Source organism: Vanellus vanellus, assembly GCF_965231255.1.
Source record: "Vanellus vanellus genome assembly, contig: HAP1_SCAFFOLD_60, whole genome shotgun sequence".
Lineage (NCBI taxonomy): Eukaryota > Metazoa > Chordata > Aves > Charadriiformes > Charadriidae > Vanellus > Vanellus vanellus.
In genome coordinates, this window is record NW_028127367.1 from 886,817 (window position 1) to 909,348 (window position 22,532).

The following is a 22,532-nucleotide window of genomic DNA, read 5'->3' on the forward strand; positions in this document are numbered from 1 at the left end:
CGTTTGTCGTGCAGGCAGCCGCGCAGGTACCACAGGATATCCTGCAGCCGCATGAGGAATTCCCTCCTGCTCCAGCTCGACACTGGTAAGGTGTTGAGGAGGTGCATGGCAACCGTCTTGAAGGTAGCGGTGGAAAAGCCGGTGCCCAGCAGGATAGCGGCAAAGAGCTGGAGGCATTTGAGGTGGGAGGTGTCGTGTGGGGCCTGCCTGGCCACATGCCTGAAGAACTTCCCCTCTGCCACCGCGTAGCTCTCTGCCCATGTTGTGCTGGGGGTGAGGATGGCCTCTGGAGTCTCCCGGCTGCTCAGGAAGATGTCCGAGTCGCCTCGCCGCACCCCAAACATGATGTCAACGAGGAGGCTTTTCCCAGAGGCGTTTGTCAGCTGCAGCTTGCAGGAGCGGCTGGAAGGCAGCACCTTCATGCTGTAGTGCTGCGCCTGAGGCATCTCTTCCCAGGCTGAGCTCACCAGGTTCTGCAACCACTGGGCGGTTTTGTGCACATCCAGGTAGGAGCCGGTGCAGAGGGTGCCAAGGAGGCTGGCAGACGGACTTTTCCTCAGCTCCTCCTCCTGGGGGTGGTGGAGGTAGAACGGCGTGTTCTCCACCAGCTGATCCCTGCTGCAGGTACACGCCAGCTCCACGCGGACGCGGGAGTTCTTTGCCGGCATCTCCGCTGCAGTGCCCAGCTCCAGGTGGAAAACGTGCCCACGGGGGGGCTTAAGGGGCACAAGCAGGCGGTACACAGCATCACGCCCACGGGGACTCCAACCTTCGAAGGCGCTACCCACCCCGATGGCTGGCTGCAGGACCGGGAAGAAACTGTTGGACAAGCGCTCTTGCAGGACAGCCAGGAGGTCGCCCACCAGCTCCTCCACCACGCGGCTCCTGTAGGCCAGGCGCTGCACTGACGACCGGATGCGCTTTGCAAACCTCCCAAACACACGCTTCTCATAGTCGCCAGAACCTTCTCCTGCACATTGTTCGTTGCCGCACTCTGTGCTGCTGCCTGAGCTCTCCTCTGCAGCGCTGCTGCCTGGCTGGGGGCTCCTTTTGCTGAGGCGCCGGCAGAGCCTGAAGATCAGGACGAGGACTGCAGCGAGCGCCCAGACCTGCCAGTGCTGCAAGGCAGCGAAGAGCAGGTCTCCCCAGGCCGAGGCGTTCTGCTCCATGTCCTGCAGCAGCCGAGTCTTGGGCTGGCTCAGCTGCTGCGCGTGCTGCCGCATGTGCCCGCAGGTGGCCTCACCCAGCTCCTGGCAGACCATGTGCAGGAGCTGGAGGATGCTCTGCACGAGCAGGGGGAGGAAGGTTGTGTCAGCCATGGCCTGTGGGAGGAGGGAGAGAAGGGGTTGAGTGGGGCTGGGAGGGCAGGAAGTGGTGGCGCAAGGGCCCTGCCGCTGCACTGCAGGGAGCTGGGGGCAGGCAGGAGAGGGGGCGAGACAGCTGGGGGGCAGCAAGGCCTGCGCCCAGCCCCGGTGGCGGCGGTGGCAGCGTGCCCGGCCCCAGGCGCTCCCGCCAGCGGCTGGGCCCTTGATGCAGGATGAGAACCCACCCCCCCGGGGGCCCGCCGTTCTGCCCGGGCCCCGCTCCGGCCCAGCCTCCCGCCGCCTGCGCACTCACCTCTGGCTCAGGCTGTGCTGGGGCAGTGCTGCCTGCGGGCGCCTTTTATAGCTGCCCCCATTGTGACACGGCCCCTCTGATGTCACAAGCGCCAGAGCGCATCACCGGCACAGCCGCCAACCAGCCCCCCCGCCTCAGCCCCTCACAGCTGCCCCCGGCAACCAGAGCCCCGACAGACACAGAGTACAGGCCCAGCCGGCAGGACAGGGCTGCCAGTTGCTCTGCTTCCACTGCTTTAGCCGCCCCCGCAGAGCATTTGCTGCCGTCCCGGAGTCAGGAGAGAGAGAGAGTCTTGGCCACTTTTCTCCTTCAGCAACAGCTAACGCCAGCTGGATGGCTTTTCCCTCTGCAGATTGACTCCGCTCACCTTGTCCTTCAGCAGCTTCTGCCACTCGTCCTGTAGGACTCCACACCGCAGCATTCCACCTTCGATGCTTTCCTACAGTACGACAAGGCCCATCAGTAACCAGAGCATGCTGGTTCTCATTAGCTGAGAGAATGAGAGTTCATGATATGGTGGAGCTTCCTCAGCACGTGTCACCACCTCCTCTGGTGGCACCCCAAAGGCCTTGCCTTCGGGCCAGTTTGTGATCACTTCTACCATTCCTGGGCAATTAGGGTTTCCTGTTTGAGCTCGCTGTGTCATTGAGGCAATCCACTTACTCCAGGGTAGCATCGGTGGTGTGATGAGTAGAGGGAACTTTACCCTTGAACATCCAGCTCAGTCCTGGTAATGGGGGCGCCAGGAGGAGCTGTGCCTCAGGACCAGGTGGTGTGACTTCATTCAGGCCACGATAGTCTACTGTTAGTCTCCAGTTCCCATCAGACTTTTGCGCTGGCCATATAAGGCTGTTCAAGGGTGAGCGAGTTTTGCTGATCACTCCTTGGCTCTCTAGCCGTTGATAGGAATGAGGGAGTCCCAGTTGGTGCGATACTGCTGTCGATGCACCGTGGCAGCAGCAATTGGCACCTGCTGATCTTTACGCTGGGCACCAGTGCCCACTAGGGCTTTATACTTTTGTGGCTCTGACGTGCCAGGCCATCGAATCCACACAGTCCAACAAATCCAGTTGTCCCTCTCCTCCTCATGGCTGGAGGCAGGGCACCTCAAACGTTGACCACAGCACCTACGATTAGCAGAGGAGTTCCTACCTGGTCCGTAGGATGGCCTACCATAGGTCAGAGCAGCCTTCCAGTTCTCCCTCCCACTTCCTCATGTTCTCTCCATAGTTGCAGAGGCAAAGACACAGGACATCTCGGAGCGGGTTCGATTGGTCTTGAGTCGGAGGGTGGTTTTTCTCTTGAGTAAGGGGCTGTTTTTTCTCAGCAGCTGCACATGGGTGTGTGGCCACTACTCTAGAAGGCGCATTGGTGGTGTAACTCGGGCAGTGATGGCTTTGGCAGACACTCAGTGAGTCGCTGCACCTCCCGCTACCCCCTGTAGGTTGCTACTGAGAAGAGCTGGCACTTTGCTCTTGCCTTGGTCTTGGAGGAGAGGTTATTGGCAGCTGTGAGCCGGGTGCCAGGAGAGACAGGGAGCAGGAGCTGTCCGCGACTTGGCCTGCTGCAAAAAAAGGCCAGAGTGGGTGTTGTAAGAGCAGGGCCCTGGGAGAGCCCGGAGAAGCCACGTCCCTTGGGCTGATGGGCAGCGGGCGCCCATTGGGCTTCTTTAGCTCTCAGACAGAGGCAGCTCTTTTGAGGGGACAATTCTCAGAGATCTTGCAAGTCTTTGCCCATATAGGGTCATTGGATTTCCACAGCAGGTGTCCCAAAGAGAGGTATGAGTACAGGTCTCCTGCCACGCAGCTGCCATCAGGCCATGGCTTCTCCTCAAGGTGGCCTGGATGGCGCAAGTGCGTGCCTTGAATTGGAGACATCTCCAAAGCTTTCTGGAACCTCGCTGCACGTGGCTTCTGCTTCGTCGAATACTACACAAGAGCAGACGCTGAACACGCAATGCGATTTATCAACGACACGCGACTAGATGATCGCATCATTCAAACTGACTGGGATGCAGGGTTTAAGGAGGGGCGACAGTATGGAAGAGGAAAAACTGGAGGACAGGTGCGAGATGAATACCGGACAGACTACGATGTGGGAAGAGGTGGCTTCGGCAAGATCATTCAGATGCAGAAAGCAAATCATCAGCCTGCGATCTACTGATTGCCTCGTGGCTCCTAGCTCGTAGAGGGCTCTGTCCTTCCAGAGCTAGCTCTGTTCTCGCATTTTGGATTGGGGTAGGGAGTGAGATCCAAGTTCCAGCAAAAGGTGACCCTCCTTAGACTGTGGATATACATGTATACATTCCCCCTTCCTTCTGGCTAGAGAGGATGTTCTGTGCTGTTACAGGGCAACAAGGGAAAAAAAACACGTGTGACGTGTGCCGGGTGAAGGTTGCGCAGGTCCCACGAGGGTATGGAGAATGAGCCTGGTGCTCGTACAGGAGGCAGAGCCCTGCTCAGCAGTCGTGACACTTGTTCCCTGTGCACAGGGCTCCCCACTCGGGCAGCGTCCTAACCACCTCACGGGGGTCACCCAAGGGCTGTCGGGCTACCAGGGCCACTGCAGGCTCCCTACCTACGGAGCCACCCAGGCAATGTGCAGAGCTGTGGAGGGGAACAAGTGATTGCCATTGCCCCAGCAATGGAGCAGAGACAGGTGCCAGCCTTAGCTCCACAATCAGTGAAAGCAGAGCCCAGCACATCAGCTCTTCAGCAAAATGCTCCGCCACTCTAGGGCAGCCGAGCGCTCAGCACCCTATGCCCGCCTTCCCCCCAAAACCCATGTCCACACATGCACAGACGCACGTTTGGGTGTGAAACAAATGATTTATTGACATCTATGTACAGGGTAAAGCTCCGCGAGGGACAGGGCGGTGGCTGTGCCCGTGGTAACAGGAGTCTCTGTCGCAAGGCTCCTTGCAAGGGCGACTCCAGCCGCATCGCGTCCCACTCCCCAGAGTGCGGTTCTGCTGCAGAGGAAAGGTGTGGCAGCAGTTCCCAGAGCCGACTGAGTAGCGTGTTGTGCGTGCCCAGCGTGCTCAGTTCCGCAGCACCAGCTCCCAGGGGAGTATCTAGGGGACACTAAGAGAGCTCCGTGCGTGAGGAGCTCTTTCGGTGTCCGTAGAAGAGCAGGCTTGTGAGCCGATCTTGCAGCTCATCGGCCTCACGCATTGCCTTGGCGTGGGCGGCTGGGTCATGCAGCAGGCGCTGGAAGAGGTTGAGTGGTTCCGCTGTTTGGAGGGCTGGGGGCAAGACGATGTCCTCGGGCATGTTCTCATTAGCAAAGAAGAAGTGGTCGAGGCGTTTGTCGTGCAGGCAGCCGCGCAGGTACCACAGGATATCCTGCAGCCGCATGAGGAATTCCCTCCTGCTCCAGCTCGACACTGGTAAGGTGTTGAGGAGGTGCATGGCAACCGTCTTGAAGGTAGCGGTGGAAAAGCCGGTGCCCAGCAGGATAGCGGCAAAGAGCTGGAGGCATTTGAGGTGGGAGGTGTCGTGTGGGGCCTGCCTGGCCACATGCCTGAAGAACTTCCCCTCTGCCGCCGCGTAGCTCTCTGCCCATGTTGTGCTGGGGGTGAGGATGGCCTCTGGAGTCTCCCGGCTGCTCAGGAAGATGTCCGAGTCGCCTCGCCGCACCCCAAACATGATGTCAACGAGGAGGCTTTTCCCAGAGGCGTTTGTCAGCTGCAGCTTGCAGGAGCGGCTGGAAGGCAGCACCTTCATGCTGTAGTGCTGCGCCTGAGGCATCTCTTCCCAGGCTGAGCTCACCAGGTTCTGCAACCACTGGGCGGTTTTGTGCACATCCAGGTAGGAGCCGGTGCAGAGGGTGCCAAGGAGGCTGGCAGACGGACTTTTCCTCAGCTCCTCCTCCTGGGGGTGGTGGAGGTAGAACGGCGTGTTCTCCACCAGCTGATCCCTGCTGCAGGTACACGCCAGCTCCACGCGGACGCGGGAGTTCTTTGCCGGCATCTCCGCTGCAGTGCCCAGCTCCAGGTGGAAAACGTGCCCACGGGGGGGCTTAAGGGGCACAAGCAGGCGGTACACAGCATCACGCCCACGGGGACTCCAACCTTCGAAGGCGCTACCCACCCCGATGGCTGGCTGCAGGACCGGGAAGAAACTGTTGGACAAGCGCTCTTGCAGGACAGCCAGGAGGTCGCCCACCAGCTCCTCCACCACGCGGCTCCTGTAGGCCAGGCGCTGCACTGACGACCGGATGCGCTTTGCAAACCTCCCAAACACACGCTTCTCATAGTCGCCAGAACCTTCTCCTGCACATTGTTCGTTGCCGCACTCTGTGCTGCTGCCTGAGCTCTCCTCTGCAGCGCTGCTGCCTGGCTGGGGGCTCCTTTTGCTGAGGTGCCGGCAGACCCTGAAGATCAGGACGAGGACTGCAGCGAGCGCCCAGACCTGCCAGTGCTGCAAGGCAGCGAAGAGCAGGTCTCCCCAGGCCGAGGCGTTCTGCTCCATGTCCTGCAGCAGCCGAGTCTTGGGCTGGCTCAGCTGCTGCGCGTGCTGCCGCATGTGCCCGCAGGTGGCCTCACCCAGCTCCTGGCAGACCATGTGCAGGAGCTGGAGGATGCTCTGCACGAGCAGGGGGAGGAAGGTTGTGTCAGCCATGGCCTGTGGGAGGAGGGAGAGAAGGGGTTGAGTGGGGCTGGGAGGGCAGGAAGTGGTGGCGCAAGGGCCCTGCCGCTGCACTGCAGGGAGCTGGGGGCAGGCAGGAGAGGGGGCGAGACAGCTGGGGGGCAGCAAGGCCTGCGCCCAGCCCCGGTGGCGGCGGTGGCAGCGTGCCCGGCCCCAGGCGCTCCCGCCAGCGGCTGGGCCCTTGATGCAGGATGAGAACCCACCCCCCCGGGGGCCCGCCGTTCTGCCCGGGCCCCGCTCCGGCCCAGCCTCCCGCCGCCTGCGCACTCACCTCTGGCTCAGGCTGTGCTGGGGCAGCGCTGCCTGCGGGCGCCTTTTATAGCTGCCCCCATTGTGACACGGCCCCTCTGATGTCACAAGCGCCAGAGCGCATCACCGGCACAGCCGCCAACCAGCCCCCCCGCCTCAGCGCCTCACAGCTGCCCCCGGCAACCAGAGCCCTGACAGACACAGAGTACAGGCCCAGCCGGCAGGACAGGGCTGCCAGTTGCTCTGCTTCCACTGCTTTAGCCGCCCCCGCAGAGCATTTGCTGCCGTCCCGGAGTCAGGAGAGAGAGAGAGTCTTGGCCACTTTTCTCCTTCAGCAACAGCTAACGCCAGCTGGATGGCTTTTCCCTCTGCAGATTGACTCCGCTCACCTTGTCCTTCAGCAGCTTCTGCCACTCGTCCTGTAGGACTCCACACCGCAGCATTCCACCTTCGATGCTTTCCTACAGTACGACAAGGCCCATCAGTAACCAGAGCATGCTGGTTCTCATTAGCTGAGAGAATGAGAGTTCATGATATGGTGGAGCTTCCTCAGCACGTGTCACCACCTCCTCTGGTGGCACCCCAAAGGCCTTGCCTTCGGGCCAGTTTGTGATCACTTCTACCATTCCTGGGCAATTAGGGTTTCCTGTTTGAGCTCGCTGTGTCATTGAGGCAATCCACTTACTCCAGGGTAGCATCGGTGGTGTGATGAGTAGAGGGAACTTTACCCTTGAACATCCAGCTCAGTCCTGGTAATGGGGGTGCCAGGAGGAGCTGTGCCTCAGGACCAGGTGGTGTGACTTCATTCAGGCCACGATAGTCTACTGTTAGTCTCCAGTTCCCATCAGACTTTTGCGCTGGCCATATAAGGCTGTTCAAGGGTGAGCGAGTTTTGCTGATCACTCCTTGGCTCTCTAGCCGTTGATAGGAATGAGGGAGTCCCAGTTGGTGCGATACTGCTGTCGATGCACCGTGGCAGCAGCAATTGGCACCTGCTGATCTTTACGCTGGGCACCAGTGCCCACTAGGGCTTTATACTTTTGTGGCTCTGACGTGCCAGGCCATCGAATCCACACAGTCCAACAAATCCAGTTGTCCCTCTCCTCCTCATGGCTGGAGGCAGGGCACCTCAAACGTTGACCACAGCACCTACGATTAGCAGAGGAGTTCCTACCTGGTCCGTAGGATGGCCTACCATAGGTCAGAGCAGCCTTCCAGTTCTCCCTCCCACTTCCTCATGTTCTCTCCATAGTTGCAGAGGCAAAGACACAGGACATCTCGGAGCGGGTTCGATTGGTCTTGAGTCGGAGGGTGGTTTTTCTCTTGAGTAAGGGGCTGTTTTTTCTCAGCAGCTGCACATGGGTGTGTGGCCACTACTCTAGAAGGCGCATTGGTGGTGTAACTCGGGCAGTGATGGCTTTGGCAGACACTCAGTGAGTCGCTGCACCTCCCGCTACCCCCTGTAGGTTGCTACTGAGAAGAGCTGGCACTTTGCTCTTGCCTTGGTCTTGGAGGAGAGGTTATTGGCAGCTGTGAGCCGGGTGCCAGGAGAGACAGGGAGCAGGAGCTGTCCGCGACTTGGCCTGCTGCAAAAAAAGGCCAGAGTGGGTGTTGTAAGAGCAGGGCCCTGGGAGAGCCCGGAGAAGCCACGTCCCTTGGGCTGATGGGCAGCGGGCGCCCATTGGGCTTCTTTAGCTCTCAGACAGAGGCAGCTCTTTTGAGGGGACAATTCTCAGAGATCTTGCAAGTCTTTGCCCATATAGGGTCATTGGATTTCCACAGCAGGTGTCCCAAAGAGAGGTATGAGTACAGGTCTCCTGCCACGCAGCTGCCATCAGGCCATGGCTTCTCCTCAAGGTGGCCTGGATGGCGCAAGTGCGTGCCTTGAATCGGAGACATCTCCAAAGCTTTCTGGAACCTCGCTGCACGTGGCTTCTGCTTCGTCGAATACTACACAAGAGCAGACGCTGAACACGCAATGCGATTTATCAACGACACGCGACTAGATGATCGCATCATTCAAACTGACTGGGATGCAGGGTTTAAGGAGGGGCGACAGTATGGAAGAGGAAAAACTGGAGGACAGGTGCGAGATGAATACCGGACAGACTACGATGTGGGAAGAGGTGGCTTCGGCAAGATCATTCAGATGCAGAAAGCAAATCATCAGCCTGCGATCTACTGATTGCCTCGTGGCTCCTAGCTCGTAGAGGGCTCTGTCCTTCCAGAGCTAGCTCTGTTCTCGCATTTTGGATTGGGGTAGGGAGTGAGATCCAAGTTCCAGCAAAAGGTGACCCTCCTTAGACTGTGGATATACATGTATACATTCCCCCTTCCTTCTGGCTAGAGAGGATGTTCTGTGCTGTTACAGGGCAACAAGGGAAAAAAAACACGTGTGACGTGTGCCGGGTGAAGGTTGCGCAGGTCCCACGAGGGTATGGAGAATGAGCCTGGTGCTCGTACAGGAGGCAGAGCCCTGCTCAGCAGTCGTGACACTTGTTCCCTGTGCACAGGGCTCCCCACTCGGGCAGCGTCCTAACCACCTCACGGGGGTCACCCAAGGGCTGTCGGGCTACCAGGGCCACTGCAGGCTCCCTACCTACGGAGCCACCCAGGCAATGTGCAGAGCTGTGGAGGGGAACAAGTGATTGCCATTGCCCCAGCAATGGAGCAGAGACAGGTGCCAGCCTTAGCTCCACAATCAGTGAAAGCAGAGCCCAGCACATCAGCTCTTCAGCAAAATGCTCCGCCACTCTAGGGCAGCCGAGCGCTCAGCACCCTATGCCCGCCTTCCCCCCAAAACCCATGTCCACACATGCACAGACGCACGTTTGGGTGTGAAACAAATGATTTATTGACATCTATGTACAGGGTAAAGCTCCGCGAGGGACAGGGCGGTGGCTGTGCCCGTGGTAACAGGAGTCTCTGTCGCAAGGCTCCTTGCAAGGGCGACTCCAGCCGCATCGCGTCCCACTCCCCAGAGTGCGGTTCTGCTGCAGAGGAAAGGTGTGGCAGCAGTTCCCAGAGCCGACTGAGTAGCGTGTTGTGCGTGCCCAGCGTGCTCAGTTCCGCAGCACCAGCTCCCAGGGGAGTATCTAGGGGACACTAAGAGAGCTCCGTGCGTGAGGAGCTCTTTCGGTGTCCGTAGAAGAGCAGGCTTGTGAGCCGATCTTGCAGCTCATCGGCCTCACGCATTGCCTTGGCGTGGGCGGCTGGGTCATGCAGCAGGCGCTGGAAGAGGTTGAGTGGCTCCGCTGTTTGGAGGGCTGGGGGCAAGACGATGTCCTCGGGCATGTTCTCATTAGCAAAGAAGAAGTGGTCGAGGCGTTTGTCGTGCAGGCAGCCGCGCAGGTACCACAGGATATCCTGCAGCCGCATGAGGAATTCCCTCCTGCTCCAGCTCGACACTGGTAAGGTGTTGAGGAGGTGCATGGCAACCGTCTTGAAGGTAGCGGTGGAAAAGCCGGTGCCCAGCAGGATAGCGGCAAAGAGCTGGAGGCATTTGAGGTGGGAGGTGTCGTGTGGGGCCTGCCTGGCCACATGCCTGAAGAACTTCCCCTCTGCCACCGCGTAGCTCTCTGCCCATGTTGTGCTGGGGGTGAGGATGGCCTCTGGAGTCTCCCGGCTGCTCAGGAAGATGTCCGAGTCGCCTCGCCGCACCCCAAACATGATGTCAACGAGGAGGCTTTTCCCAGAGGCGTTTGTCAGCTGCAGCTTGCAGGAGCGGCTGGAAGGCAGCACCTTCATGCTGTAGTGCTGCGCCTGAGGCATCTCTTCCCAGGCTGAGCTCACCAGGTTCTGCAACCACTGGGCGGTTTTGTGCACATCCAGGTAGGAGCCGGTGCAGAGGGTGCCAAGGAGGCTGGCAGACGGACTTTTCCTCAGCTCCTCCTCCTGGGGGTGGTGGAGGTAGAACGGCGTGTTCTCCACCAGCTGATCCCTGCTGCAGGTACACGCCAGCTCCACGCGGACGCGGGAGTTCTTTGCCGGCATCTCCGCTGCAGTGCCCAGCTCCAGGTGGAAAACGTGCCCACGGGGGGGCTTAAGGGGCACAAGCAGGCGGTACACAGCATCACGCCCACGGGGACTCCAACCTTCGAAGGCGCTACCCACCCCGATGGCTGGCTGCAGGACCGGGAAGAAACTGTTGGACAAGCGCTCTTGCAGGACAGCCAGGAGGTCGCCCACCAGCTCCTCCACCACGCGGCTCCTGTAGGCCAGGCGCTGCACTGACGACCGGATGCGCTTTGCAAACCTCCCAAACACACGCTTCTCATAGTCGCCAGAACCTTCTCCTGCACATTGTTCGTTGCCGCACTCTGTGCTGCTGCCTGAGCTCTCCTCTGCAGCGCTGCTGCCTGGCTGGGGGCTCCTTTTGCTGAGGTGCCGGCAGAGCCTGAAGATCAGGACGAGGACTGCAGCGAGCGCCCAGACCTGCCAGTGCTGCAAGGCAGCGAAGAGCAGGTCTCCCCAGGCCGAGGCGTTCTGCTCCATGTCCTGCAGCAGCCGAGTCTTGGGCTGGCTCAGCTGCTGCGCGTGCTGCCGCATGTGCCCGCAGGTGGCCTCACCCAGCTCCTGGCAGACCATGTGCAGGAGCTGGAGGATGCTCTGCACGAGCAGGGGGAGGAAGGTTGTGTCAGCCATGGCCTGTGGGAGGAGGGAGAGAAGGGGTTGAGTGGGGCTGGGAGGGCAGGAAGTGGTGGCGCAAGGGTCCTGCCGCTGCACTGCAGGGAGCTGGGGGCAGGCAGGAGAGGGGGCGAGACAGCTGGGGGGCAGCAAGGCCTGCGCCCAGCCCCGGTGGCGGCGGTGGCAGCGTGCCCGGCCCCAGGCGCTCCCGCCAGCGGCTGGGCCCTTGATGCAGGATGAGAACCCACCCCCCCGGGGGCCTGCCGTTCTGCCCGGGCCCCGCTCCGGCCCAGCCTCCCGCCGCCTGCGCACTCACCTCTGGCTCAGGCTGTGCTGGGGCAGCGCTGCCTGCGGGCGCCTTTTATAGCTGCCCCCATTGTGACACGGCCCCTCTGATGACACAAGCGCCAGAGCGCATCACCGGCACAGCCGCCAACCAGCCCCCCCGCCTCAGCGCCTCACAGCTGCCCCCGGCAACCAGAGCCCCGACAGACACAGAGTACAGGCCCAGCCGGCAGGACAGGGCTGCCAGTTGCTCTGCTTCCACTGCTTTAGCCGCCCCCGCAGAGCATTTGCTGCTGTCCCGGAGTCAGGAGAGAGAGAGAGTCTTGGCCACTTTTCTCCTTCAGCAACAGCTAACGCCAGCTGGATGGCTTTTCCCTCTGCAGATTGACTCCGCTCACCTTGTCCTTCAGCAGCTTCTGCCACTCGTCCTGTAGGACTCCACACCGCAGCATTCCACCTTCGATGCTTTCCTACAGTACGACAAGGCCCATCAGTAACCAGAGCATGCTGGTTCTCATTAGCTGAGAGAATGAGAGTTCATGATATGGTGGAGCTTCCTCAGCACGTGTCACCACCTCCTCTGGTGGCACCCCAAAGGCCTTGCCTTCGGGCCAGTTTGTGATCACTTCTACCATTCCTGGGCAATTAGGGTTTCCTGTTTGAGCTCGCTGTGTCATTGAGGCAATCCACTTACTCCAGGGTAGCATCGGTGGTGTGATGAGTAGAGGGAACTTTACCCTTGAACATCCAGCTCAGTCCTGGTAATGGGGGCGCCAGGAGGAGCTGTGCCTCAGGACCAGGTGGTGTGACTTCATTCAGGCCACGATAGTCTACTGTTAGTCTCCAGTTCCCATCAGACTTTTGCGCTGGCCATATAAGGCTGTTCAAGGGTGAGCGAGTTTTGCTGATCACTCCTTGGCTCTCTAGCCGTTGATAGGAATGAGGGAGTCCCAGTTGGTGCGATACTGCCGTCGATGCACCGTGGCAGCAGCAATTGGCACCTGCTGATCTTTACGCTGGGCACCAGTGCCCACTAGGGCTTTATACTTTTGTGGCTCTGACGTGCCAGGCCATCGAATCCACACAGTCCAACAAATCCAGTTGTCCCTCTCCTCCTCATGGCTGGAGGCAGGGCACCTCAAACGTTGACCACAGCACCTACGATTAGCAGAGGAGTTCCTACCTGGTCCGTAGGATGGCCTACCATAGGTCAGAGCAGCCTTCCAGTTCTCCCTCCCACTTCCTCATGTTCTCTCCATAGTTGCAGAGGCAAAGACACAGGACATCTCGGAGCGGGTTCGATTGGTCTTGAGTCGGAGGGTGGTTTTTCTCTTGAGTAAGGGGCTGTTTTTTCTCAGCAGCTGCACATGGGTGTGTGGCCACTACTCTAGAAGGCGCATTGGTGGTGTAACTCGGGCAGTGATGGCTTTGGCAGACACTCAGTGAGTCGCTGCACCTCCCGCTACCCCCTGTAGGTTGCTACTGAGAAGAGCTGGCACTTTGCTCTTGCCTTGGTCTTGGAGGAGAGGTTATTGGCAGCTGTGAGCCGGGTGCCAGGAGAGACAGGGAGCAGGAGCTGTCCGCGACTTGGCCTGCTGCAAAAAAAGGCCAGAGTGGGTGTTGTAAGAGCAGGGCCCTGGGAGAGCCCGGAGAAGCCACGTCCCTTGGGCTGATGGGCAGCGGGCGCCCATTGGGCTTCTTTAGCTCTCAGACAGAGGCAGCTCTTTTGAGGGGACAATTCTCAGAGATCTTGCAAGTCTTTGCCCATATAGGGTCATTGGATTTCCACAGCAGGTGTCCCAAAGAGAGGTATGAGTACAGGTCTCCTGCCACGCAGCTGCCATCAGGCCATGGCTTCTCCTCAAGGTGGCCTGGATGGCGCAAGTGCGTGCCTTGAATCGGAGACATCTCCAAAGCTTTCTGGAACCTCGCTGCACGTGGCTTCTGCTTCGTCGAATACTACACAAGAGCAGACGCTGAACACGCAATGCGATTTATCAACGACACGCGACTAGATGATCGCATCATTCAAACTGACTGGGATGCAGGGTTTAAGGAGGGGCGACAGTATGGAAGAGGAAAAACTGGAGGACAGGTGCGAGATGAATACCGGACAGACTACGATGTGGGAAGAGGTGGCTTCGGCAAGATCATTCAGATGCAGAAAGCAAATCATCAGCCTGCGATCTACTGATTGCCTCGTGGCTCCTAGCTCGTAGAGGGCTCTGTCCTTCCAGAGCTAGCTCTGTTCTCGCATTTTGGATTGGGGTAGGGAGTGAGATCCAAGTTCCAGCAAAAGGTGACCCTCCTTAGACTGTGGATATACATGTATACATTCCCCCTTCCTTCTGGCTAGAGAGGATGTTCTGTGCTGTTACAGGGCAACAAGGGAAAAAAAACACGTGTGACGTGTGCCGGGTGAAGGTTGCGCAGGTCCCACGAGGGTATGGAGAATGAGCCTGGTGCTCGTACAGGAGGCAGAGCCCTGCTCAGCAGTCGTGACACTTGTTCCCTGTGCACAGGGCTCCCCACTCGGGCAGCGTCCTAACCACCTCACGGGGGTCACCCAAGGGCTGTCGGGCTACCAGGGCCACTGCAGGCTCCCTACCTACGGAGCCACCCAGGCAATGTGCAGAGCTGTGGAGGGGAACAAGTGATTGCCATTGCCCCAGCAATGGAGCAGAGACAGGTGCCAGCCTTAGCTCCACAATCAGTGAAAGCAGAGCCCAGCACATCAGCTCTTCAGCAAAATGCTCCGCCACTCTAGGGCAGCCGAGCGCTCAGCACCCTATGCCCGCCTTCCCCCCAAAACCCATGTCCACACATGCACAGACGCACGTTTGGGTGTGAAACAAATGATTTATTGACATCTATGTACAGGGTAAAGCTCCGCGAGGGACAGGGCGGTGGCTGTGCCCGTGGTAACAGGAGTCTCTGTCGCAAGGCTCCTTGCAAGGGCGACTCCAGCCGCATCGCGTCCCACTCCCCAGAGTGCGGTTCTGCTGCAGAGGAAAGGTGTGGCAGCAGTTCCCAGAGCCGACTGAGTAGCGTGTTGTGCGTGCCCAGCGTGCTCAGTTCCGCAGCACCAGCTCCCAGGGGAGTATCTAGGGGACACTAAGAGAGCTCCGTGCGTGAGGAGCTCTTTCGGTGTCCGTAGAAGAGCAGGCTTGTGAGCCGATCTTGCAGCTCATCGGCCTCACGCATTGCCTTGGCGTGGGCGGCTGGGTCATGCAGCAGGCGCTGGAAGAGGTTGAGTGGCTCCGCTGTTTGGAGGGCTGGGGGCAAGACGATGTCCTCGGGCATGTTCTCATTAGCAAAGAAGAAGTGGTCGAGGCGTTTGTCGTGCAGGCAGCCGCGCAGGTACCACAGGATATCCTGCAGCCGCATGAGGAATTCCCTCCTGCTCCAGCTCGACACTGGTAAGGTGTTGAGGAGGTGCATGGCAACCGTCTTGAAGGTAGCGGTGGAAAAGCCGGTGCCCAGCAGGATAGCGGCAAAGAGCTGGAGGCATTTGAGGTGGGAGGTGTCGTGTGGGGCCTGCCTGGCCACATGCCTGAAGAACTTCCCCTCTGCCACCGCGTAGCTCTCTGCCCATGTTGTGCTGGGGGTGAGGATGGCCTCTGGAGTCTCCCGGCTGCTCAGGAAGATGTCCGAGTCGCCTCGCCGCACCCCAAACATGATGTCAACGAGGAGGCTTTTCCCAGAGGCGTTTGTCAGCTGCAGCTTGCAGGAGCGGCTGGAAGGCAGCACCTTCATGCTGTAGTGCTGCGCCTGAGGCATCTCTTCCCAGGCTGAGCTCACCAGGTTCTGCAACCACTGGGCGGTTTTGTGCACATCCAGGTAGGAGCCGGTGCAGAGGGTGCCAAGGAGGCTGGCAGACGGACTTTTCCTCAGCTCCTCCTCCTGGGGGTAGTGGAGGTAGAACGGCGTGTTCTCCACCAGCTGATCCCTGCTGCAGGTACACGCCAGCTCCACGCGGACGCGGGAGTTCTTTGCCGGCATCTCCGCTGCAGTGCCCAGCTCCAGGTGGAAAACGTGCCCACGGGGGGGCTTAAGGGGCACAAGCAGGCGGTACACAGCATCACGCCCACGGGGACTCCAACCTTCGAAGGCGCTACCCACCCCGATGGCTGGCTGCAGGACCGGGAAGAAACTGTTGGACAAGCGCTCTTGCAGGACAGCCAGGAGGTCGCCCACCAGCTCCTCCACCACGCGGCTCCTGTAGGCCAGGCGCTGCACTGACGACCGGATGCGCTTTGCAAACCTCCCAAACACACGCTTCTCATAGTCGCCAGAACCTTCTCCTGCACATTGTTCGTTGCCGCACTCTGTGCTGCTGCCTGAGCTCTCCTCTGCAGCGCTGCTGCCTGGCTGGGGGCTCCTTTTGCTGAGGCGCCGGCAGAGCCTGAAGATCAGGACGAGGACTGCAGCGAGCGCCCAGACCTGCCAGTGCTGCAAGGCAGCGAAGAGCAGGTCTCCCCAGGCCGAGGCGTTCTGCTCCATGTCCTGCAGCAGCCGAGTCTTGGGCTGGCTCAGCTGCTGCGCGTGCTGCCGCATGTGCCCGCAGGTGGCCTCACCCAGCTCCTGGCAGACCATGTGCAGGAGCTGGAGGATGCTCTGCACGAGCAGGGGGAGGAAGGTTGTGTCAGCCATGGCCTGTGGGAGGAGGGAGAGAAGGGGTTGAGTGGGGCTGGGAGGGCAGGAAGTGGTGGCGCAAGGGCCCTGCCGCTGCACTGCAGGGAGCTGGGGGCAGGCAGGAGAGGGGGCGAGACAGCTGGGGGGCAGCAAGGCCTGCGCCCAGCCCCGGTGGCGGCGGTGGCAGCGTGCACGGCCCCAGGCGCTCCCGCCAGCGGCTGGGCCCTTGATGCAGGATGAGAACCCACCCCCCGGGGGCCCGCCGTTCTGCCCGGGCCCCGCTCCGGCCCAGCCTCCCGCCGCCTGCGCACTCACCTCTGGCTCAGGCTGTGCTGGGGCAGCGCTGCCTGCGGGCGCCTTTTATAGCTGCCCCCATTGTGACACGGCCCCTCTGATGTCACAAGCGCCAGAGCGCATCACCGGCACAGCCGCCAACCAGCCCCCCCGCCTCAGCGCCTCACAGCTGCCCCCGGCAACCAGAGCCCCGACAGACACAGAGTACAGGCCCAGCCGGCAGGACAGGGCTGCCAGTTGCTCTGCTTCCACTGCTTTAGCCGCCCCCGCAGAGCATTTGCTGCCGTCCCGGAGTCAGGAGAGAGAGAGAGTCTTGGCCACTTTTCTCCTTCAGCAACAGCTAACGCCAGCTGGATGGCTTTTCCCTCTGCAGATTGACTCCGCTCACCTTGTCCTTCAGCAGCTTCTGCCACTCGTCCTGTAGGACTCCACACCGCAGCATTCCACCTTCGATGCTTTCCTACAGTACGACAAGGCCCATCAGTAACCAGAGCATGCTGGTTCTCATTAGCTGAGAGAATGAGAGTTCATGATATGGTGGAGCTTCCTCAGCACGTGTCACCACCTCCTCTGGTGGCACCCCAAAGGCCTTGCCTTCGGGCCAGTTTGTGATCACTTCTACCATTCCTGGGCAATTAGGGTTTCCTGTTTGAGCTCGCTGTGTCATTGAGGCAATCCACTTACTCCAGGGTAGCATCGGTGGTGTGATGAGTAGAGGGAACTTTACCCTTGAACATCCAGCTCAGTCCTGGTAATGGGGGCGCCAGGAGGAGCTGTGCCTCAGGACCAGGTGGTGTGACTTCATTCAGGCCACGATAGTCTACTGTTAGTCTCCAGTTCCCATCAGACTTTTGCGCTGGCCATATAAGGCTGTTCAAGGGTGAGCAAGTTTTGCTGATCACTCCTTGGCTCTCTAGCCGTTGATAGGAATGAGGGAGTCCCAGTTGGTGCGATACTGCTGTCGATGCACCGTGGCAGCAGCAATTGGCACCTGCTGATCTTTACGCTGGGCACCAGTGCCCACTAGGGCTTTATACTTTTGTGGCTCTGACGTGCCAGGCCATCGAATCCACACAGTCCAACAAATCCAGTTGTCCCTCTCCTCCTCATGGCTGGAGGCAGGGCACCTCAAACGTTGACCACAGCACCTACGATTAGCAGAGGAGTTCCTACCTGGTCCGTAGGATGGCCTACCATAGGTCAGAGCAGCCTTCCAGTTCTCCCTCCCACTTCCTCATGTTCTCTCCATAGTTGCAGAGGCAAAGACACAGGACATCTCGGAGCGGGTTCGATTGGTCTTGAGTCGGAGGGTGGTTTTTCTCTTGAGTAAGGGGCTGTTTTTTCTCAGCAGCTGCACATGGGTGTGTGGCCACTACTCTAGAAGGCGCATTGGTGGTGTAACTCGGGCAGTGATGGCTTTGGCAGACACTCAGTGAGTCGCTGCACCTCCCGCTACCCCCTGTAGGTTGCTACTGAGAAGAGCTGGCACTTTGCTCTTGCCTTGGTCTTGGAGGAGAGGTTATTGGCAGCTGTGAGCCGGGTGCCAGGAGAGACAGGGAGCAGGAGCTGTCCGCGACTTGGCCTGCTGCAAAAAAAGGCCAGAGTGGGTGTTGTAAGAGCAGGGCCCTGGGAGAGCCCGGAGAAGCCACGTCCCTTGGGCTGATGGGCAGCGGGCGCCCATTGGGCTTCTTTAGCTCTCAGACAGAGGCAGCTCTTTTGAGGGGACAATTCTCAGAGATCTTGCAAGTCTTTGCCCATATAGGGTCATTGGATTTCCACAGCAGGTGTCCCAAAGAGAGGTATGAGTACAGGTCTCCTGCCACGCAGCTGCCAGCAGGCCATGGCTTCTCCTCAAGGTGGCCTGGATGGCGCAAGTGCGTGCCTTGAATCGGAGACATCTCCAAAGCTTTCTGGAACCTCGCTGCACGTGGCTTCTGCTTCGTCGAATACTACACAAGAGCAGACGCTGAACACGCAATGCGATTTATCAACGACACGCGACTAGATGATCGCATCATTCAAACTGACTGGGATGCAGGGTTTAAGGAGGGGCGACAGTATGGAAGAGGAAAAACTGGAGGACAGGTGCGAGATGAATACCGGACAGACTACGATGTGGGAAGAGGTGGCTTCGGCAAGATCATTCAGATGCAGAAAGCAAATCATCAGCCTGCGATCTACTGATTGCCTCGTGGCTCCTAGCTCGTAGAGGGCTCTGTCCTTCCAGAGCTAGCTCTGTTCTCGCATTTTGGATTGGGGTAGGGAGTGAGATCCAAGTTCCAGCAAAAGGTGACCCTCCTTAGACTGTGGATATACATGTATACATTCCCCCTTCCTTCTGGCTAGAGAGGATGTTCTGTGCTGTTACAGGGCAACAAGGGAAAAAAAACACGTGTGACGTGTGCCGGGTGAAGGTTGCGCAGGTCCCACGAGGGTATGGAGAATGAGCCTGGTGCTCGTACAGGAGGCAGAGCCCTGCTCAGCAGTCGTGACACTTGTTCCCTGTGCACAGGGCTCCCCACTCGGGCAGCGTCCTAACCACCTCACGGGGGTCACCCAAGGGCTGTCGGGCTACCAGGGCCACTGCAGGCTCCCTACCTACGGAGCCACCCAGGCAATGTGCAGAGCTGTGGAGGGGAACAAGTGATTGCCATTGCCCCAGCAATGGAGCAGAGACAGGTGCCAGCCTTAGCTCCACAATCAGTGAAAGCAGAGCCCAGCACATCAGCTCTTCAGCAAAATGCTCCGCCACTCTAGGGCAGCCGAGCGCTCAGCACCCTATGCCCGCCTTCCCCCCAAAACCCATGTCCACACATGCACAGACGCACGTTTGGGTGTGAAACAAATGATTTATTGACATCTATGTACAGGGTAAAGCTCCGCGAGGGACAGGGCGGTGGCTGTGCCCGTGGTAACAGGAGTCTCTGTCGCAAGGCTCCTTGCAAGGGCGACTCCAGCCGCATCGCGTCCCACTCCCCAGAGTGCGGTTCTGCTGCAGAGGAAAGGTGTGGCAGCAGTTCCCAGAGCCGACTGAGTAGCGTGTTGTGCGTGCCCAGCGTGCTCAGTTCCGCAGCACCAGCTCCCAGGGGAGTATCTAGGGGACACTAAGAGAGCTCCGTGCGTGAGGAGCTCTTTCGGTGTCCGTAGAAGAGCAGGCTTGTGAGCCGATCTTGCAGCTCATCGGCCTCACGCATTGCCTTGGCGTGGGCGGCTGGGTCATGCAGCAGGCGCTGGAAGAGGTTGAGTGGCTCCGCTGTTTGGAGGGCTGGGGGCAAGACGATGTCCTCGGGCATGTTCTCATTAGCAAAGAAGAAGTGGTCGAGGCGTTTGTCGTGCAGGCAGCCGCGCAGGTACCACAGGATATCCTGCAGCCGCATGAGGAATTCCCTCCTGCTCCAGCTCGACACTGGTAAGGTGTTGAGGAGGTGCATGGCAACCGTCTTGAAGGTAGCGGTGGAAAAGCCGGTGCCCAGCAGGATAGCGGCAAAGAGCTGGAGGCATTTGAGGTGGGAGGTGTCGTGTGGGGCCTGCCTGGCCACATGCCTGAAGAACTTCACCTCTGCCACCGCGTAGCTCTCTGCCCATGTTGTGCTGGGGGTGAGGATGGCCTCTGGAGTCTCCCGGCTGCTCAGGAAGATGTCCGAGTCGCCTCGCCGCACCCCAAACATGATGTCAACGAGGAGGCTTTTCCCAGAGGCGTTTGTCAGCTGCAGCTTGCAGGAGCGGCTGGAAGGCAGCACCTTCATGCTGTAGTGCTGCGCCTGAGGCATCTCTTCCCAGGCTGAGCTCACCAGGTTCTGCAACCACTGGGCGGTTTTGTGCACATCCAGGTAGGAGCCGGTGCAGAGGGTGCCAAGGAGGCTGGCAGACGGACTTTTCCTCAGCTCCTCCTCCTGGGGGTGGTGGAGGTAGAACGGCGTGTTCTCCACCAGCTGATCCCTGCTGCAGGTACACGCCAGCTCCACGCGGACGCGGGAGTTCTTTGCCGGCATCTCCGCTGCAGTGCCCAGCTCCAGGTGGAAAACGTGCCCACGGGGGGGCTTAAGGGGCACAAGCAGGCGGTACACAGCATCACGCCCACGGGGACTCCAACCTTCGAAGGCGCTACCCACCCCGATGGCTGGCTGCAGGACCGGGAAGAAACTGTTGGACAAGCGCTCTTGCAGGACAGCCAGGAGGTCGCCCACCAGCTCCTCCACCACGCGGCTCCTGTAGGCCAGGCGCTGCACTGACGACCGGATGCGCTTTGCAAACCTCCCAAACACACGCTTCTCATAGTCGCCAGAACCTTCTCCTGCACATTGTTCGTTGCCGCACTCTGTGCTGCTGCCTGAGCTCTCCTCTGCAGCGCTGCTGCCTGGCTGGGGGCTCCTTTTGCTGAGGTGCCGGCAGAGCCTGAAGATCAGGACGAGGACTGCAGCGAGCGCCCAGACCTGCCAGTGCTGCAAGGCAGCGAAGAGCAGGTCTCCCCAGGCCGAGGCGTTCTGCTCCATGTCCTGCAGCAGCCGAGTCTTGGGCTGGCTCAGCTGCTGCGCGTGCTGCCGCATGTGCCCGCAGGTGGCCTCACCCAGCTCCTGGCAGACCATGTGCAGGAGCTGGAGGATGCTCTGCACGAGCAGGGGGAGGAAGGTTGTGTCAGCCATGGCCTGTGGGAGGAGGGAGAGAAGGGGTTGAGTGGGGCTGGGAGGGCAGGAAGTGGTGGCGCAAGGGCCCTGCCGCTGCACTGCAGGGAGCTGGGGGCAGGCAGGAGAGGGGGCGAGACAGCTGGGGGGCAGCAAGGCCTGCGCCCAGCCCCGGTGGCGGCGGTGGCAGCGTGCCCGGCCCCAGGCGCTCCCGCCAGCGGCTGGGCCCTTGATGCAGGATGAGAACCCACCCCCCCGGGGGCCCGCCGTTCTGCCCGGGCCCCGCTCCGGCCCAGCCTCCCGCCGCCTGCGCACTCACCTCTGGCTCAGGCTGTGCTGGGGCAGCGCTGCCTGCGGGCGCCTTTTATAGCTGCCCCCATTGTGACACGGCCCCTCTGATGTCACAAGCGCCAGAGCGCATCACCGGCACAGCCGCCAACCAGCCCCCCCGCCTCAGCGCCTCACAGCTGCCCCCGGCAACCAGAGCCCCGACAGACACAGAGTACAGGCCCAGCCGGCAGGACAGGGCTGCCAGTTGCTCTGCTTCCACTGCTTTAGCCGCCCCCGCAGAGCATTTGCTGCCGTCCCGGAGTCAGGAGAGAGAGAGAGTCTTGGCCACTTTTCTCCTTCAGCAACAGCTAACGCCAGCTGGATGGCTTTTCCCTCTGCAGATTGACTCCGCTCACCTTGTCCTTCAGCAGCTTCTGCCACTCGTCCTGTAGGACTCCACACCGCAGCATTCCACCTTCGATGCTTTCCTACAGTACGACAAGGCCCATCAGTAACCAGAGCATGCTGGTTCTCATTAGCTGAGAGAATGAGAGTTCATGATATGGTGGAGCTTCCTCAGCACGTGTCACCACCTCCTCTGGTGGCACCCCAAAGGCCTTGCCTTCGGGCCAGTTTGTGATCACTTCTACCATTCCTGGGCAATTAGGGTTTCCTGTTTGAGCTCGCTGTGTCATTGAGGCAATCCACTTACTCCAGGGTAGCATCGGTGGTGTGATGAGTAGAGGGAACTTTACCCTTGAACATCCAGCTCAGTCCTGGTAATGGGGGCGCCAGGAGGAGCTGTGCCTCAGGACCAGGTGGTGTGACTTCATTCAGGCCACGATAGTCTACTGTTAGTCTCCAGTTCCCATCAGACTTTTGCGCTGGCCATATAAGGCTGTTCAAGGGTGAGCGAGTTTTGCTGATCACTCCTTGGCTCTCTAGCCGTTGATAGGAATGAGGGAGTCCCAGTTGGTGCGATACTGCTGTCGATGCACCGTGGCAGCAGCAATTGGCACCTGCTGATCTTTACGCTGGGCACCAGTGCCCACTAGGGCTTTATACTTTTGTGGCTCTGACGTGCCAGGCCATCGAATCCACACAGTCCAACAAATCCAGTTGTCCCTCTCCTCCTCATGGCTGGAGGCAGGGCACCTCAAACGTTGACCACAGCACCTACGATTAGCAGAGGAGTTCCTACCTGGTCCGTAGGATGGCCTACCATAGGTCAGAGCAGCCTTCCAGTTCTCCCTCCCACTTCCTCATGTTCTCTCCATAGTTGCAG

The 22,532-nt window shown here is 59.7% G+C and overlaps 1 protein-coding gene across 1 annotated transcript in view; it reads left to right on the forward strand.

The window, feature by feature from the left end:
* Window positions 1-5,135: 5,135 nt before the first annotated feature.
* Window positions 5,136-22,532, forward strand: part of LOC309685321 (E3 ubiquitin-protein ligase TRIM36-like) — a gene marked incomplete at both ends in the record, with an annotated part of 127,494 nt that continues 110,097 nt past the window's right edge. Inside the window, one exon of the mRNA XM_082501103.1 lies at window positions 5,136-5,165. Within this exon, the coding sequence (XP_082357229.1) occupies window positions 5,136-5,165 (30 nt within the window). The remainder of the gene's footprint in view (window positions 5,166-22,532) is intronic.